Source organism: Pelodiscus sinensis, chromosome 2, assembly GCF_052426305.1.
Source record: "Pelodiscus sinensis isolate ZL-2025 chromosome 2, ASM5242630v1, whole genome shotgun sequence".
NCBI classification, from domain to species: domain Eukaryota; kingdom Metazoa; phylum Chordata; order Testudines; family Trionychidae; genus Pelodiscus; species Pelodiscus sinensis.
The window spans coordinates 132,888,770-132,908,539 of NC_143053.1; the positions used below are offsets into that span (position 1 = coordinate 132,888,770).

General features: G+C 43.3%; 1 protein-coding gene across 1 annotated transcript in view; it reads left to right on the forward strand.

Moving 5' to 3' along the window:
• MYO10 (myosin X) overlaps positions 1-19,770 on the forward strand; it is a 151,282-nt gene that overhangs the window by 59,649 nt on the left and 71,863 nt on the right. The window contains exons 14-20 of the mRNA XM_006135809.5: positions 8,224-8,348; positions 8,535-8,649; positions 10,729-10,835; positions 12,924-13,133; positions 14,983-15,022; positions 15,386-16,288; positions 18,792-18,915. Of these exons, the coding sequence (XP_006135871.3) occupies positions 8,224-8,348; positions 8,535-8,649; positions 10,729-10,835; positions 12,924-13,133; positions 14,983-15,022; positions 15,386-16,288; positions 18,792-18,915 (1,624 nt within the window). The remainder of the gene's footprint in view (positions 1-8,223; positions 8,349-8,534; positions 8,650-10,728; positions 10,836-12,923; positions 13,134-14,982; positions 15,023-15,385; positions 16,289-18,791; positions 18,916-19,770) is intronic.

The window sequence follows — 19,770 nt, forward strand, 5'->3', positions numbered from 1 at the left end:
TCCAGCAGACCAGGGGCACCGGAGCAGCTTACGAACGGGGCTTTCTCGCCCCGGAGCTCGCAGGTAGCAATCCGCTACCTCGACCTCCGGGGCGAGAAAGCCCCGTTCGTAAGTGCAGATCCGACGTAAGTCGGATCCGCGTAAGTTGGGGACTGCCTGTATTTCAATTTCTGAGGGAGATTTGAAGCAATGTAAGTAGACTAATGCAAACACTAACTCTTCCCCTAACACAGAAGAGCTGCATCAGTGCAAAACAAGGCTTTCACCTGTGACTTGCACTGATAACTTAATCGCGGGGGGCAAGAACTTAAAAAACAATGTGGTTCTATTGTATGAGGGGTGGGATGGGAACGGGGCAGGTTTCTAAAGAAACACATGTAGTGTGTGGGAGAGGAAGGCATTTAGCCTTCAGTCTGTTCAGGGCCACATAGGTCTGGAGTAGCTTCCCTGGAGCCTGGAAGGATTTATCAGCCTGCTTTGTAGGCCCTGACTGGGATTTGAGCCCTACTGTACAAACACACAGGTAGACCTGTTCTACACTAGGAAGTTATTTCAAAATAACTCCCCTTATTTTGAAATAACAAGTGGAGCATCCACACTACCAAGCCTGTTATTTCAAAATAATGAGCTGGTTATTTTGAAATAATAACTCCTGCTTTCCACAAGGAATACAGTTTTTTTTTCAAAATAGTTATTTTGGGAGTTATTATTTTGAAATAAGTTATTTTGAAGTAATTTCTTATGTACACATTCCCAAACAGTCCCTGTCCCCAAAATGTTTACAATTTAAATAAACAAGACCAATGAAGGCTGGGGAAAATGGGCAAGAAAAAGAGGGAAAATGATTTTCCCAAAGTCATACATCAGCTCAGTGTGGAACAGAACCTAACTCTCAAAAAATGTTGGGCATAGATTTTTTTGTTAAGAAAAATATCTCCCTGTCTTGATTAAATATTCGTATATAACAACAAGCATACATTTTGATTTTCAAAGTGCTTAATATCTATTTTTATTGGAAAAACACAGGGATCCATCTGCAAAGAACTGGTATAAGAAATCCCTCAATGTAGAATTAATTTGTCTTTAAGCAGAAATCAATTTAGACTTAGGGTTTGGTACAAAAGCTTACTATATATTTTAGAAATATGTGTTTTTTGACTGTTCGTCCATGTGTTCAAGAACTCCTCCTAAACAGTAAGAGCTAGGGCCACAGAATATGGTATTCAACTTCCTCTTATCATAACTTAAAAGCAAAGTCAGGGTTTGGTTGTGGCAGGCCAATGGGATGTGCATAAAATGTAATTGTTTCATATCAAATGGACAAGGAGGGATATGATAGCAGGGACAGTTATGGATGCATGACCACATGGGTGCAGAAAGCATGAAGGACCTCTACTCTCATGAATGACCATAGAGGGACAGCAACCACCATAGTTAGCAGCTGCCAGCTGTAGCGTGGCCCTCGCCACCCTGGGCCACGGTCAGAGAGTGCTGGAAGACAGTCTGTGTAGCCCCCATCAGCACCAGGGAGTCCCAGCAACTGAGTGGGGCCAGGGGAAAAGCTGGCGGGTGGGCAGCCTCACACTCTGTTGGGCAAGAAGTTGGGCTGGGCAAGAAGCTGGTGGGTGGGCCATATGGCCTTCCCCTGCCTCAGGCAGAAGCCAGTGGCCACCCTCTCCCCTGAGCCCTTCCTCCTCCTACCGCCTGCACCAACTACTGCACTCTGAGCCTCTCACCTCCCTTGCTCTGACTCCTACAAGCCCCATCTCCTGGCCTGAACCCCTCCTTATCTCTCAACCCTGACTCCTGCCCGCCTCCTGCCCATAGCTCCCAACATCCCGAGTCCCTGCCCAGACTCATGCCCCCTCTCTCCAACAAACCACCAGCCCCCTACCCTGAAGGACCCATGCAATGCTAGGTAAGTCGTATAGTTTGCAAACTTTTTATTCTCATGACCCAGTTGAAGAAAATGGTTGATGTCCATGACCCAACGTCATTTGACTAAAGTGTGGGCTCCGTGGTGGGGTTGGGGATGAAAGCCTCAGCTTTGGGGATGGGGAAGGCTGAGATAGGATGGGCTGACCTTGAGCGACTCCCAGTCAGTAATGAAGTGGGGGTGCTAAGGCAGCTTCCTGCCTGTCCTGGCACCGCAGACCACGCTGTGCCCCAGAAGCTGCCAGCAGCAGGTTTAGGTAATGGGAGTGCACAGCTAGTGTTGAGGACATGGGCAGTGTGTGGGACCCTTCTGCCCCCTGCCGTCACCTAAGAGCTGGGTCTGCTGCTAGCCTCTTGTGGGGCACAGTGTGCCCAGGTCACCCTGCAGCAAGGGGAGCCAGCACCTGACATTTCACAACCCAGTGCTGGGTTGTGACCCTGAGTTTGAAAACCACTATTCAAGTCCACTATAAAACAAATAAGGAACCACTGAGCGTTTTTAATCAAGTTCATCTCCCTGAAGATAATATACTAAGATTTCTTTCCTTTGGATACAAGTAGGGAAAGACTTCTTATTTTAAATGTGTCTTGCCATGTCCCTTCAGTGCAATCCTTAAATCTCACTCTCTCTCTCAACTTCTTAATAATATTTATCATAGAATCATAGAGCTGGAAGGTCATCAAGTCCAGCCCCCTGCCCAAGGCAGGACCAGTCCCAACTAAATCAACCCAGCCAGGGCTTTGTCAAGACGAGACTTAAAAACCTCTAGGAATGGAGATTCCACCACTTCCCTAGGTAACCCATCCCAGTGCTTCACCACCCTCCTAGTGAAATAGTTTTTCCTAATATCCAACCTACACCTTCCCCACTCTAACTTGAGCCCATTGCTCCTTGTTCTGCCATCTGTCACTACTGAGAACAGCCTCTCTCCATCCCCTTGGAACTCCCCCTTCAGGTAATTGAAGGCTGCTATCAAATCCCCCTCACTCTTCTTTAGACTGCATAAGCCCAAATCTCTCAGCCTCGTCTCGTAAGTCATATACTTCAGCCCCCTAATCATTTTGGTTGCCCTCCACTAGACTCTCTAATACGTCCACATCCTTTCTGTAATACTCCAAATGTGGTCTCACCAGTGCCAAATAAAAGGGAATAATCGCTTCCCTAAATCTTCTGGCTGTGCTCCTAATGCATTCCAATATTGCTGTTAGACTTCTTGGCTACAAGGGCACACTGTTGAGTCATATCGAGCTTCTCATCCACTGTAATCCCCAGATCCTTTTCTGCTGAACTGCTACTTCTTCTTCGAGTGATGTCCCCATGGGTGCTCCACTGAAGTTGTCGGGCTCGTCCCGGTGCCGCAAACCGGAGAGTTTTTGCCAGCAGTAGCCCCCTCTGGAGGACCGCGCATGCGCAGAAGTGTCTCGCGCCGTTTTTCTGCGTTGAGCGGTCCGACGCCCACAAAAATTATTGCCCACCCCTGCTTTAGTGTCTTCTGACACAAATACATTGGAGATCCATGGATATGACAAACTGATAAAATGCAGGTTGTACTTTAGAAGATGAGGAGGAAAACAACAAAAACCCAGTATCCAACAGAACAGTTCTTACATGCAGCCACTAAAACCAGGGAAGATCCAAGTTGAGGTTCCCTCACTGCCTTAAATGTGATATTTTTATTAAAACAGTTTGGCCTGTTAGTGCAGTTTCATGTGATCCTCTGTCAGAGTAGCCCCTAGCACTGCTTACTTTGATCACTGATGAGTAATTATTTTTTCAACATGGACTGTGGGCTGATGGACTAAATATTTAATAATGGATCTTGTGTGCAGCATTGAATAGGTGCCAGTAAGTCAAGTTAAAGGGATGCACAGTTTAAAAATAAAAAAATGTGTCCTTTGGAAACTCTTAATATGCTATTGTTACAATAACTTCTAAGATTCCTGTAATGAAAGATGAGAAAAAACCATTTGCTTCACTTTATTTTATGAATTTTTTCAGTGCTTTATGCCAAATAATTGTCAAAGTTTGTCCTTTGACAATTATTTGGCATAAAGTCTTTTTCCTCTTTTGTTTATGTGGGTCTTTCACAGAGCAATGGGGGAGGGAAAAACATGATTACTAAAAAGGAAGGAAAGACAGTATACAGGCATACAGGGATGGTACAGAAGATGAAATAATTTTAATTCATTTTTGGAAATTGACTTTTTTTATGTTGATCATATCAGAATAAGGGGCTTTGAGAGCCTTAAGTTGAATCTAATTGCTTTTCTGAGTTTGCTAGAATGTTCATATTTTAGACTAGTTTTATTTTTAGTATGTTATTAATTTTTACTGTATTTTCAATACGGTGTTCTAGAATAAATGAATTTTGGTTCTGGCCCCTTTAAAATACTTCACAAAATCCAGTCTTTATGTGTGTGTTTATAAATTAAATTTTGAAAGCAGTAGTGATCAAAGAAGTCTCTCTCTCTCGCTCTCTTAGTCTACTGGCGTCCAGGGCCAAATCTGCCCTCACATTACCCTGATTTAAATCTGGAAGTACTCTACTCGTGTTATTTCAGACTTAGACTAGTGTAGGTGAAATCTGAGCAGACCCTCTTCAAGCTGGGAATCTAGCCCAATGCATGAAGTAAACACTGTTTACGCTCAAGTGAACATACTTTTGTAGTTCAAGTTATGGTTGGCCACCATTTTCAATCTCAGAACTGACTGCATTTTAATAGTAGTGTATATATATTATTTAGCATCCAGTTTCACAAGCACAAACAGCACAAATAATCCCAATAATTTAAGACGTAAGTGTTTGCAGGATTAGGGCTATAGTTTGTAAAGTTCTCTTGGCTAAAGAAGGAAATGAATTACCTACCTTGTCTATTGGTCTGTCTACAATGCCTACCACAGTGGCCATGGTCCATGACTTAGGATGCTAAATGCTACAACAATACAAATAATAAATAGTAAGATATATTTATTATTGTCTTATAAGATTTCGGTGCTTTATGTCTTTGAATAAGTTTTGAATGAGTCTGCTAGATAGTTAATAAGATTATGATGCTTAAAATGATACTTTTCTATGTATATGCTGCATTGTAATACATTGTGCTTAGGACTTAGTGTTTCTTTTAGCTGTTTTACTTCTAAATGTAAAATAGTGGATATGCTTAAATGTCTTGTCCCTCACCGGCAGTTTGAGAGCACCCCTGTCAGCTTCTTGTCTTGTCAAAGCCGATATTACTGCTTAGAAATGAAGGGGGGGAAATGTTCTGGAGAGCAGAATAGCCAGCAGCTCTCCCTCAGGACAATGAAGTTCACTGCTTCCACGGGCCCAGGTAGTTCATGTCACACAGCAGGCAGTTGCTTTATGAAATTTATTGACAAAACTAGCGTTATGTAATGGTAGAATCCCTTGAAACAATAACTATACTGTACTTTTTAACGGTTTAGTTACTACTTTAACTCAATTAATGTCAGAGGGACATTAACTCCAGGGATGAATTTGGCACCCAATGTTTTAGTAAATTCTTAAAAAATTAGTAGCATAAATTGAAGGAGGTTGTTATGTGATAAAATAGCTCAGAGCGCTTAGGTGCTGTTAGGGTTGCCAGCTCTAATTACATTTGGTATTTTTCTTAAAAGACCTTGCTGCTGGAGTCAGCTGATAACTTGAGAATCTTAGCTTTCTTTTTAAAAAAATACATGTTTCTAGCCCTCAGGGCTTCAGGAGGGAAAAAAAAGTTTGAATATATAATTTCCTCCCTAAAGGCTTAAAACTCAGAAGGCAAATTACCCCCCCCCCCAAATCACATTTTCAAACTACTTTTATGGCCTGATCTCATAAATGTTAAATACTTGGGTTTGGCAATACTGTAAATCATTGCAAGACTGTAGTTATTGTAAAGCAGTCTTGCAAAACTCCTCATATCCACATTATTTTGACAGATGAATTAAAAATCCTGTTTGTTGGTCTTCATGATTGTCAATCATCAGGGAAGATGAGGGCAAGCAGATTTTGTGTCTAGATTGATACATTTTAATGACAATTTTGCAAGACTAGTCCAGAATTGCTCCTGAATCTCAACCACACAATGCACGTGTCCACATCATCAAACCAGTGTATCTCGGATACTTCTGGAAAGCATACTTGGAAAGTGTGTAATGTTAATGCTGCTGTTAACATTTACATAGTGCTCTCAAATAAAAGACAAATATATAGGTTAAGAGGATACTGAAAATCAAGCTTGAGATGCAGTTACAAATGTGGCTGGCACTTTCAAAAGTCTATTTTCACCCAGATTATAGATCCTTTATTTTCAAGAACATTAAATTTCATGGGGATGAAGGAAGGTAAAACAGTGAAACAATCATACTAGTAGTAACAGGAATAAATTACTAAAATAATGCCTGGCATGATGAGAGCAATTTTTATAGATTCTTCATCCCACTAGGTAAATGGGTGTCAGAGTCATAGATATCCAATCTCAGTGCTGAAAGAGAAGTAGATTTTAGTGGCTGAATTTCTTACTGGCTCACTCTTCTCTCTCTAATGCCTTATCAAATCTTGCAGCCACACCACATTAATTATCCTGAGAATGGGAGGGGTTGCTATGGTGACCGAGCACTTTTTAAAGCATAGGAATGGTGTTCATTATTGTTCAGTGTCATAGGCTGTGGAGAAAAGGTGAGTGTGGCTGTTGTTTTTCATATTAATTTTGGCCTCTGTCTGGCATAGAGGAGGGTGAAATGTACTTACAATGTCTGTAAAATGGTGTTTCTGAACTCTATAAAGTTCTTTGGACTATGGAGTTTGGTTCAGAATATTTTTACTGCCCACAGATAAACATGATAAAATAGTACTATGTGAGAGGAAGGAAGGAAAGGAAGATTATTGTGGTATTCACTTATTTTTATTTTAAATGGTGATTGCTTTTTGTGGGAGAAAGAGGTTGAAATTAATATTTTTAAAGTTACTTTCTGTACCTATTTTGCTTTGTTTTAAACATCTAGTAAACACAACATAAAACTAATAAATTAGTTTAATTGTGAAGGAAGCAACAGAAGATATTTAATTGAATGAAGTAGTGCAGCTCTAAAATAATTATTCTGAGACTGTTTTCCTAAGAATACTGATGTCCATTAACTGCACTAGGAGCTGAATACTCTATCAGTTAGCTGTATGTGCCATACTCTGTACTCCAGGCTTACTCAGGTAGATGGCCTCTACCAGCAAAGCATTTGAGCAAGTGTTTTACTGTAAGCAAGTAGCTCCACTGAACTCAATAGAATTATTCGCCTTATATAGACAAGCACATATATATACTGGGACCAGGGTGCTCAGGTTCAGTTTGCAGGAGAGACACCTTATACTAGACCTAGACCAGATATGGCCCGTGGGATGGATCTGGCCCACCAACCCACCGGATCCAGCCTGCGGAATCTGCGAGGAGCCCAAGGCAGGCTGCTTGCTTGCCTCACCTTACCCATGCACTGCTCAGAAAATCGCTGCTGGGCCGTTTCTCTTAAAAACTTTGAGCCCAGAGGGGAGGGGGGAAGGCTTCAGGCACTGCCTGTGGACCCAGCACAATCTCATTGGCCCGTTTCTGGCCAGAAATGGGCCAATGGGAGTTGCCTGTTTGAATAACAGGCAGCACATGAAGCACTACATCCTCCTCCCCTCTAGCTCATAATTATTCACACGTGCACATGACCCTGCAACCTTTGCAGGGACAGGGCAGGCTCCCTGCCTGCCTACCTGAGAAATGTGCTGGGCTGCTGGTCAGGAGTCACTCAGATAAGTCTCCTGGCCACAGCCTGCCTTTGGCGCCTCAGCCCCTCCTTCCTCCAATCTTCTGCCCGCCATTCCTTCCCCCCCTACTCTACATACCCAAGCTCTCTGCCCTGCTCCTGCATTCATATATGCAAGAGCTCTCAGTAGTCATAAACCCGCAGTCCCTTATTTGTCCACTCAGCCACTTCTCTGTAATAATCAGGGCTTGAAAAGCAGCGGCGAACTCTGCTCGCCAGCCGCGCGGTTTGGCACGCTGCGCATGCAGAGATAGCACTGCGCATGCGCTGATCACGCTGCAGTGCCGTGCCGAGCTAAAACCCTCTCCACCACCCGAACTCCCTCCCAGACCCCACTTTCCCTTCTGCATGCCAGCCCCTTAAACCAATCTCCCTTCTGCACCCAACCGTCATCTCAGATCCTTCCCTTCCTCCATTACAAATTTGCTAGAGACCATGTTACTGTTGATTTTTGTTGTTGTTTTCATTTTAAAAATATGTTTTAGATGCCGGATCAGTTCGACCAGACTGTGGTGCTTAACCAGCTACATTATTCTGGGATGCTGGAGACAGTGAGGATACGAAGGGCTGGCTTTCCAGTGAGAAGACAGTTTCAAGATTTTTATAAAAGGTAAACGTGCTGTGGGACAGTTGTGTGAAACAAGCATAAATCCTGGACAGTGAGCTCATGCTCTCAGTGGAGGAGATTAAAAACCTAATGAAATGGAGGGGCGGGGGGGGAGGAGTTCTATTGTCAAATTAAGAGATAAGTAATTAAATTAAATTAATTAATTAATTAATTTATTGTGGTGGTCAGGTATAAAGTCCTAATGAGAAATTTGACTCTGCCTGAAGATTTAACAGAGAAATGTGCCGTCCTTCTTCATCTGTATGACAATACATGTACAGAATGGCAGCTTGGAAAAAATAAGGTAAAATAATTTTACTAGATAGTTGCCCTCTTTAATTCTATGGCTGTTGTTAATAGGCACCTGAGGACAGTAATTTGCTCCCAATTGTACAGCTGCAGATTCTGATGATGAAAAGATTTGTGTGTGCACATAGATTTATTCATAGAAAGTAGACCATTTGAGTCCAGTACCACTAAACATGTAAGTAAAACAATTCAAGTGCACATGTGTTTATGGGATCAGGGCCTAGAACGTTCATGCCTAGATTCTCTTACCCTCATGCATATATAGCAGTACCTTTCTCAGCAAGAAGACCTATTCATTCCTATGTTGTTGTTTACAGAATATGGTTCTTCTTAGTGGGTGAAATTCTGATCCGATTGACTTTACTCAATATTCTGAAGGGTGGGAAAAATGGACTTGATATTTATACTGTGCTGAAACTGGACATTCATATTGTTAGATAGCTAACTCTCACTTCTGCATTTTTTCTATGCCGGATCATTTCAAAAAAATGTTTATGAAACATTTCAGTTTGAGGAACCAAACCCCCACATTTTTTTTGTTTTTGTTTTTGTTTTTTGTTTGACTACAACACAGAGGAAAAAAGCTTGATCTCAAACAGGCCTTAGCAGAGATTCCATCCTTCCTGTGAATTGATGCCCCATGTATTCTAAATCACGTAAAAACCTCTTTAACAGCCGCACCACGTGTTCCGAGTGGGCTGCCGTCGGAACTCAAGACACACCTGGAAATAGGTGCCGGTAAACCAGAGGGGAATCCCATTCAATTAAAGTATGATGGGAAAATAGGTGCCGGTATGCCATCCCGGGGCGTTACATCGCTGGTATGCATAGATATTCCACATTTATGGGCATCCAAGAAACAATTAAAAGTATACTGGCAGAGTACTAGGGAATATACTATAAAGCAGTGTTTCTTAAACTTTTTTAAGACCGAGGAACACCAAACAATATTTTTTTATGAGGAAAACCAAGGATTTTTTGTTGGGGAAAAAAAAGTTGCCTGCCCCTTTAAGGGCAGCCATTTTTAACTCTGTTGTTCTCCGCAGCACACCTCCAACTGCCTCGTGGCACACCGGTGTGCCACGGAACACAGTTTAAGAAACATTGCTATAAAGTGTAACCTCCCACTGATGTAGGTGGGCCTTGTGCAATGAAATGAGGGGTTAACAGACTCATAGATAAAGTTGGCTGCATTGTCAATTGTCCATTAGAAATATTTGTGAAGAGCTTTGTTGTTGTGTTTTTACCTTAATGAATCTATTTCAAGGACACCATATACAAAAACTTGGAAAATCTCATTGATTTCATTGAGACTTTCTATAGTAAACATTTACATTTAACAGTGCTATCCATTCTGTAACACATCTAAGGAGCTTGAAAAGAAGTGAGTGGAAGTACTACGTTGTTTCTGCTTAACAGAGCAAAAATCTGCTCCTTAGTCAAGCCCCTAACCCTAAAACTGCTTTGATTTACATATGTGCTACTCCTATTGATTTGATTTGTGATCTGGCAAAAGAAGTCTGTAGAATGGGCCCTCTAAGAATTTGTAGTAATTTATTGTTGTTCTGAAGCAGTTTAAGACTCAAGGCTAAATTTTCTGGCTCTGTCAGTGTAAGTCAGGCACTTCACATTACTGAGCCATAATTCTTTTTTGTGTATTAATTTTCAGAAGGATCGCGCTGGTTAAAAAGAAGTCAGTAATAATCAGTCTAGCAATAATTATCTACTCATTAGTTAGTAGATAATTTTGGTAAAAACCTGGACCAGTTTAAGTCCAAGGGAAAATTACCATTGACTTTATTAGGATTAGGATCTCATGGGACGGAGGAGGAGGAGTTGCCATTTTGGGGGGTTTTCTTGTTTTTAAGAGAAAAGTGTTCTTTTCCTTTTAGGAAAATATGTATATATTGAATTCTAAATTCCTCCATCAATGTCAGCTGTGCCATCAGATTGTCTATATTACCTTGTATCCTAACAGTCCTTTACTATTGTCATTATTATGTTCATGTGGATTTGTAAGACATTCATCACTGTGGTAGCTGAATTCATTTACGCCAGCACTTTTCTTGCATAGGTCTTTCTTCGGGAGTCCTTAGAAAACAAGCTGGAGAAGCAAAGAGAGGTAGAAATTACCAAGGCAGCCATGATTATCCGTGCATATGTCTTAGGCTATATGGCACGGTAGGTAACAAGGTGGGAGTATTAAATATTGGGCTGCATATGCAGACTTGCTTCTTCATTGGGAACAATTTCCAGCACTGCCTGAGGAGCTTCATTAATTTCTGATAGGAATTGGCCACCCAAATCCCATACATTGTTTGGAAATCTCAACCATTTTGTCAGTCTTTTAATAAAACAGTAGGCTGTTTGAATTTTTTTATGTCAGAGTGTGGAAGATACACAGAGGAGCATGAAGTCCAGCATTCATATAGTATCATGGGTCCCAGTCCACACTTGGTGTAAATCAGTGTAGCTCCACTGAAGCCTATTGTGCTACACTGAGTTAGACTAGCTAAGGATCTGTCTTATCCTTTTTGCCTTGATAGAAAGAAGGAAGAGAAGATATAAACTGGGAACAACCCATTTATGATTGTCAAAGAACAATGAAATTAGGTGATTGAATTATGATTTTATTTGCTCACCTAGTTTCATGCATTATGTATTAAGGTGCTGTAGCCCATCTGTTTACTTATTGTATTTCTTCTGAAATACATAGAGGACAATTCAGTAGTTGTTTGCATAATGAGGTCATTTCTTTATGGACAAAACTAATATGCACTTGAAGAATCTGAACAATGTATCACTGTCGTGGGGCAGACTCTCCACCATGGTGCCTCCAGTCAGCAGTCCTGGGAATTAGCTCGCTTGCCTCACTGGACGCTTTGCTCTAAGTGGTGTCTCCCTGTATTTCTCTTTGACCCCAGCATCCTCTTCAGGACACTGCCCTCCAACAATTCCCACTCCAGTCTCTCTGAGTCCCCTTCCAGGGGGTGCTGTTTACCCAACTGCGCATTCCAGGGTCCTCCCCTCCCAAGGGCCACTCAGTTCTTTCCCCAGGGAATACCCAGTTCCCCGGTACCCACCTTGCATCAGTGACCCACTGTCAGTCTTCAACTAGCCACTGCCTCAGGGGCAAACTGTAGTCTGTAATGACCATTCATCACCAGCACTGCTCTACCTCCAGGCAGGGCCGGATGGAGGCATGGGCGAGCCGGGCAGCTGCCCAGGGCGCCAACTGATGGGGGGTGCCTGATGGCAGCTGTAAGGGGCACACGGCGTCCCTTACAGCTGCCATCAGGAGCTGCACCCCCGGCTTTCGCAGCGTCGGCCCCGCGGTGCCAGCCAGCAGCGCCCTTCCCCCCACGGCTCCTGGGCACTGCACCGCCCTGCACGTGAGCCGGCCGGGCCAGGCTAGGCAGCGCCTGTGCCGTGCATCCCGGGGGCGGGCCCCGGGCTGCACACCAGCGGCCGTGACCGGCCCGCGCATGTGCCAAGTGCCCCAGAGGCGGGCCCCGGGCTATGCGCCAGCGGCCGTGGCCAGCGCACACATGCGCCGTATGCCCCGGAGGGCGGGCCTGCGCACCCTTGGAGGGTGGGCCCGCACCCCGGGGGCAGGCCCGCACATGCGCTCTGCTCCCAGGGGCAGCGCTGCGTGCCCGGGTCCAAGGCGCCAAGAGGGCTTGGGCCGGCCCTGCCTCCAGGAAGCCTCCTGCTTCCCTGGCAGTCAGGTCCCTGCTGCTTTCTCTCCAGAGCAGCAGTCAGTTCTCCTTCTTCCTCCAGGAGTCCTTCTATATATAGCCCCCAACTGGGGCTTTGCTCTCAGCCCTTGCTCAGGGCTGGGGTTTTGCCTTAAAAAGGCCAGTGCAGGGTAAACACCCAGTCACAATCACATAAAACAAAAACAATTCTTTTTTAAGGACAAAGTTATCCAGCTATGTGTGATTTTTTTTCTTTTAATGAGTGTGGGATATATAAAAAACCCTGGTAGTTTCTAACAACATCTCCTTGTCAGGGGATATTAAAAATGTAAGGCTGGGTGGTATGTATTTACTGAGTCAAAATATAGCTAGCTCTCTCAGAGAAAGTCTTTGTTCACTTTTTAGGGAGAGATAACATAAACCATAATGGGAAATCTGTCACAAGACCAAAGTTAAAACCTCTGTCCTTTTTATTATCATGGACTCTTTAATGCAGGCCAGTTACACAGAAACATACAGTAGTTGTTAGTCTAACCCTGTTTATACAGAACCTCTTTCTGTCTTCTTTCAGAAAGCATTATAAAAAGGTGCTTTACTATGTGGTTGTGATACAGAAGAACTACAGGGCATTCCTTCTAAGGAGACAGTTCCTTCACCTGAAGAAAGCTGCCATAACCTTCCAGAAGCAGCTGCGAGGCCAAATTGCTCGACGTATTTATAGACAGCTCCTGGAGAAGAAACAGAAAGAGGAGGAGAAGAGGAGGAAAGAAGAGGAGGAAAGGTATTCAATGTATGCTGTTATTTGACTGGAACTGAAAGGCAGACATTAAGTGCTACACTAAATCAACTTTGATTCAAATAATCACAACAAATTTAGTAAAGCTTCACTAATGATGATGAGATATATGTATAGCCTTTGTGGGAGTTTCTCAGGTACACAAGTGGAGAATATACCCAGAAGCTACATCTAGACTACATCCCTTTTTCGGAAAAAGGATGTAAATTAGACGTATCGCAATTGCTAATGAAGCGGGGATTTAAATCTACCGTGCTTCATTAGCATAAAAATGGCTGCCGCTTTTTTTCGGCACGGAGCTTTGCCGGAGAAAAGCGCCAGTCTAGACGCTGATCTTTCGAAAAATAAAGCCTTTTCTGAAAGATCCCTTATCCCTTATTTCAAGAGGGATAAGGGATCTTTCGGAAAAGGCTTTATTTTTCGTAAGATCAGCGTCTAGACTGGCGCTTTTCTCCGGCAAAGCTCCGTGCCGAAAAAAAGCGGCAGCCATTTTTATGCTAATGAAGCGCAGGAGATTTAAATCCCCGCTTCATTAGCAATTGCAATACGTCTAATTTACATCCCTTTTCCGAAAAAGGGATGTACAAGCAGTCCCCGGGTTACGTACAAGATAGGGACTGTAGGTTTGTTCTTAAGTTGAATTTGTATGTAAGTCAGAACTGGTACATATTTTTGGGGGGGACAGGGAGCTGGAGTTAGGTGGAAAAGACCCTGATTCTCATTCAACTTCCTTATTCTAAGAAAAACACATACTGTTTTGATATGAAGGTTTTTTTGGTTGATATTTTAATTAAAAATTGATCATAAGTTTCAGTGTTTCATGCTATATCCATATCTTCCTTTTGGGGTACCCGAAAGATCCCAGTTATTCATTTAATAGTCAGAATCTTTGTTTTTTATAACTAAAAAAAGTTTATTCAATGCATATTACTGTTCCAAATAGAATTTGCTACAGATGGTTCAGTGAAATGGGCATTAAGTGTAATCAATAGTCATTGGAGAGTACAGTGAAATATTGATACAATCAAAGCTGTTGTTGTATTCTGCTGAGCAGAAAATGGAAATCCCTTCCTGTGAAGTGTGTGTGTGAATTTATCCACAGGATTAATTTTAAAGAAAAATTCTGTGTTGGGAACAGGAGTTTAGCCACAGGTGGGTCCTCATTGTCCACTCACCCACTTTGCAACCAGACCCATCTCCTCGGGGCTTACCCCGGTCCGCTCCAGCCAGGGTGTGGGGTTGGGGCTTATCCCCTCTTCCCTTCTGTCCTGCTCCTCCCCATTCTTGCCCACCCACACCACTGGGTAATTTTTCAGCTTCACCTCTGCCAGGCTGGAAGGGACTTGTTAATTTCACGTGACGCTAACAAGATACTTGCAGCTCTAGTGCTGAAGAGGGAAAGAGCTGTTGCTCCCAAGGTGGGGACTGTAACACAATGGGTCTCACTGCCTGCTGCTCCTGCTGTTCCCTAGGAAATTAATTTTTCCGCTCTGGGGTGCCCCCTTTTGGCTGGTGTCTTGTTCCCCCCAGCAGACCCACGTCCTCCGCGGCGACAAAAGCAGCTCCGCGTCTCCCTGGTCTGCTGGGGGGAAGCGCCCCCCGCACCGCCAGAGGCGGCGACAGTGGGGGAGGCACCCCGCACTATCTGCGTCCCCCCCCCGTTTGTAACTAGGGATCCGATGTAACCCGGGGACTGCCTGTAGTCTAGATGCAGCCAGAGGGTTTTCATTTTGAGTTGCTACTTGTGATTGACAAAACTCCTCTGAGAACTCACTACTGCCCTAGTGAAATAGCACCATCCCCTTATTCTTACTATTCTTTCTTATCATTGCAGAGAAAGGCAAAGGCAAGAAGCAGAATGGCTTGCCCAGCAGGTAAATTACACTGTTAATACTTTCTTCTGTCTTGTTTGTTTCTGTCTCTTGCCCTAACCAATTAAAAAAAGAAAGAAAAAGCACCCATGACATTTCAGCTAAACTTATTACAGGAGTTGGCAGGTGAAGCCAAAAGAAACTTGATATGGTTGTTTGCAGGGGTGTGTCTTTCACATCACACTTCATTTCATTCTTGGCACACATTTGAGCTTTCCAGTGTCTATGGATAAATGTAACAACACTTTATCTTTTTATATGGAGGGAGAAGGGTTCTTTAAATGAACAGTATGGAAGGGTTAAGGAGGTTGAATGACAGAAAGTAAGGAATCTTGCTGCTTTTTTTTTTTTTTTTTTTGAATGCAGGCCGAGGAGGAGAGGAAGCAGCAGGATCTGGCAGCCATTCAAAAAGCCCAGAAGGAAGCAGAGCTGAAGCAAGAACTTCAGAAGCAGAAAGAAAATAAACAAGTGGAAGAAATCCTGCGCCTGGAGAAAGAGATTGAAGACCTGCAACGCATGAAGGAGCAGCAAGAGCTATCCTTGACAGAGGCTTCCTTGCAGAGGCTACAGCAGCTCCGAGATGAGGAACTCAAACGGCTCGAGGATGAGGCATGCCGAGCAGCTCAGGAATTCCTGGAGTCTCTGAACTTTGATGAGATTGATGAATGCGTCCGAAACATTGAGCGATCACTCTCTGTGGGGAGTGATTATTCTGCCACGCTCAGTGAACTGACTGGGAATGCATGCAGTGAAAAGCCCAACTTTAACTTCAGCCAGCCATACCCTGAAGAGGAAGTGGATGAGGGCTTTGAAGCTGATGATGACACATTCAAGGATTCACCCAATCCAAGTGAGCATGGCCATTCAGATCAGAGAACGAGTGGCATTAGAACAAGTGATGACTCTTCAGAAGAGGATCCTTATATGAATGACACAGTGGTGCCCACAAGCCCTGCTGCTAGCAACACTATGCTTATTGCTGCCGGCCACCACTCTCTCAGTCTCCACAACTCTTCGAGTGGTGAATCCACATACTGCGTGCCAGAGAGTGTATCTTGCAGACCCCAAAATTCTGAAGAACTAATTTCTCCGGAAGGGGATTATGATTATGATCAAGATGACTATGAAGATGGTGCCATCACTTCAGGCAGCAGCATCACCTTCTCTAATTCTCAAAGTAGCCAGTGGTCTCCTGACTACCGCTGCTCTGTGGGGACGTACAACAGTTCCGGAGCATACAGGTTCAGTTCTGAAGGAGCCCAGTCATCCGTGAGTACTTGTTTTTCTTATCTACTTACACTGTGCATTTAGAAAAAATGGGAGTTAAATTTTACCTTAAAAGGTAAAAGTGTCAACTCCTATAAATAAGTGTGTCTGTGTCAGTTCCTATAAATATGTGTGTGCATCATATGCAGTTTGAATTTGCTTACACTGAACTTGGACATAGTTATCTACTGGCAATTAGATACCATTGAGATGGGTGTAGCAGAAATTCACAAACAGATGAGATGTGTGAATTGCATTCCTAATGAACCTCTGGTTACAGGATTATGTATCCTATTAGTTTTGATGCAGAACTTGCCATTAATTATAATCAGGAGTTACATGCCCTGACTAGGGAGTTCTGTGGAGAGGAGTGATTTCATTGTAAGAGGATTCAAACTACATATGCAGGATAGAATAATATTAAATCAGCAGTTTTCATAATGCCTTGAGAAACTAGACACACAAAACCTTTCTTTGTCAACAATAAATATCGTATGATAGAATCTGTATTTTGGGGCACATTTTTCTTCATAGGTGTTCCTCTAACGGGGTGTAGGCTTTCAGTCCTTTTATTTTTCTAACTATACATCTCCTGAAATAATTTGGTTTCATTTACCACATATACACCCAAGAGATTTATGGCTGGGAAAATAAAAGAACTGGAGCAGCCATTTGAAAACACACAAATATTGACTGGCTCTGAGGGCAGTAGCAGGACTAAAATATCTGTCTGTTTACTTCAGGCAGTACAATACAATGAGTTATTTTTACTCTTATTGCTCTTACCCTTGGAATAAGTTGCTATTTCTTAGAGTAATTTTAGGGAGGAGGAGTTTCTCATCAGCTTATCTTCTGGGGAAGTCTCTTCCTCTGCTGGACAAGAGCAGTCTTCAGGAGACATAACAGTTTTGTGAACAGAGGTTTAGGACCTGAGGATCTCTCCATATACGAATGTGTTTCTGGGAAAAAGAAAACCCTGGCACCCTTTCCCTCCTTGATATTTGAGAATTAGCTTAGGTGGTACTATTTGGGAACTTTTCTGTACCAGCTTTGCCTAGTATTTAGTGATCAATTTCCAATTCCCACCTCAGAGAATTAGTGAACAATAACATCTTCTATCCTACTATATTTCAACAGTTTGAACCAAAGACTCTTTCTAGCCTCTGCCTCATCCCCTATGCAGTATCCATGTACAAAACCAGATCAGAAACTTGGCAAACCTCTGAACATGTAAGAGCTGAGGGGTGGGAAGAGAATTTGGAGGTGGGAGGAGTATCCCATTCCTTAAGGATACTTTGTAGATTTTCCTTTTTGAAGGCCTTCTGAGCTGAGTGTTACACACAGTCCTTGAGGGGTGGGAGGAGGTAGTGCACTCTAGTTGCACCCTTCAAAATGATAACTCTCCTTAACAGTGTAAAGCAGTTGCATATATTTGTTATATAGGCAGTCCCCGGGTTACGCACAAGATAGGGACTATAGGCTTGTTCTTAAGTTGAATTTGTATGTAAGTCGGAACTGGCGCCAGATTCAGCCGCTGCTGCTGAAACTGACCAGGGGCTGACTACAGGAAGCTGGAGGCAGAATTGCTCTGCCCCCAGCTTCCTGGAATCAGCCACTGATCAGTTTCAACAGCGGCTGAATCTCGAGCCTGGGACAGAACAGCTGCCAGGTAGGTCCCTGCAGGACCAACCCGGCAGCACCCCAGCTGCTCTACCCCAGGGTCCACAACAAAAGCCTGGTCTGCGGGGGGGCGGGGGGGGGCGCACTAGCTGAGGATGCAGTGACTTTTCCAGTGTTCCAGCTGAGGGGGCTTCTTTCTCAGATGGGATATCTGAAAGGGTCACGCTGTTCAACACAGAGGTTTTCAAACAAGCCTAAGTGAGCTAATTATGCCAATAGGGTTTAAACAACAAACTCACAAAGTTTTTTTTTTAATTCCATCTCGTATTCCTGGCTGACAGCTCCAAAATGAAATTATCAGTCCAGGGGAAGACAATAACTAGACTGAAAGTCTACCTACAATGGCAATCAGGAGAAGAAAAAATCTTTGCCCCCCGAGTACTTTTCCTGCCCCACGGTAACAACCGGGGGGCTATTACCACCAAGTATAATGACTACGATGGGAAACATTATGTTCCCAGGTGGAAGACTTTAGAGATGGTAAAGATCTTCCAAGAGCAGTTTGAGATGAGTGAGGATGAAATTTTTATGTATTTTTCTCACCTCCTTTCACTCATTCCACCCCCCTAAATTAGCTGTACAATGCATACCTGACAGCAGAACATGTGTTGTTGAACTTGCCACATAATGTTATGGTATCAGACTTCAAAAAATCTGCTGTATAAAAATCTAAATTTTGCTTTCTCTTAAAATGTTTCTATTCTGCATCCATTAGCCATTATGGTATAAGCTCCTCTCTAGAAGGAGTTAACATTTGTCTAAGACACTTTGCTTCCTGCCTCCAAAGCCTGGCTGCTTATTTCATCTTTCTTCCCTTTTTCCACAGTTTGAAGACAGCGAAGAAGACTTTGACTCCAGGTTTGATACAGATGATGAACTTTCCTATCGGAGGGATTCTGTCTATAGTTGTGTCAGCCTGCCCTACTTTCACAGCTTTTTATACATGAAAGGTACAGAGCAGACCAGAGCAGGTCATAATCTGAAATGTTCAGAATTCTCTCTAGTATTTTCCTATTTTAAGGGTAAGAACTCCACTCCAGTACTGCTTGGGTTTTTTATTATTTTTTTTAAGGGGTGACAGAGCGACCAGGAGAGCCATTCTCTTCGTACAGTTTTGATTGCAAATTCTTGTATCAGGCAGATTTCAGATAGTTCCCCTTCTGCAAAGGAGCATGGACTGAGAAGCTCAGCTTCATTCCTTTTTATATTTAGCATCCACATCATATAACATCTTCACTGACTGGTGTACAACTGAATAGTGGATATGCCTTATAGAGTGGCAAGATAGCCCAGAAAACCAGATTGTACCAGAGGTAAAGGAGACCCACGAATCTTACAGTCTAAATAGATAAATAAAAACTTCTGACATCCCATATACTAGGGTGTGTCTAGACTACATGCCTCCTTCGACGGAGGCATGTAGATTAGCCAGATCGGAAGAGGGAAATGAAGCAGCGATTAAAATAATCGCGGCTTCATTTAAATTTAAATGGCTGCCCCGATCTGCCGATCAGCTGTTTGTCGGCAGATCGGGGCAGTCTGGACGCGATGCGCCGACAAAGAAGCCTTTCTTCATCGGCACAGGTAAACCTGGTTTCACAAGGCTTACCTGTGCCGATGAAGAAAGGCTTCTTTGTCGGCGCATCGCGTCCAGACTGCCCCGATCTGCCGACAAACAGCTGATCGGCAGATCGGGGCAGCCATTTAAATTTAAATGAAGCCGCGATTATTTTAATCGCTGCTTCATTTCCCTCTGCCGATCTGGCTAATCTACATGCCTCCGTCGAAGGAGGCATGTAGTCTAG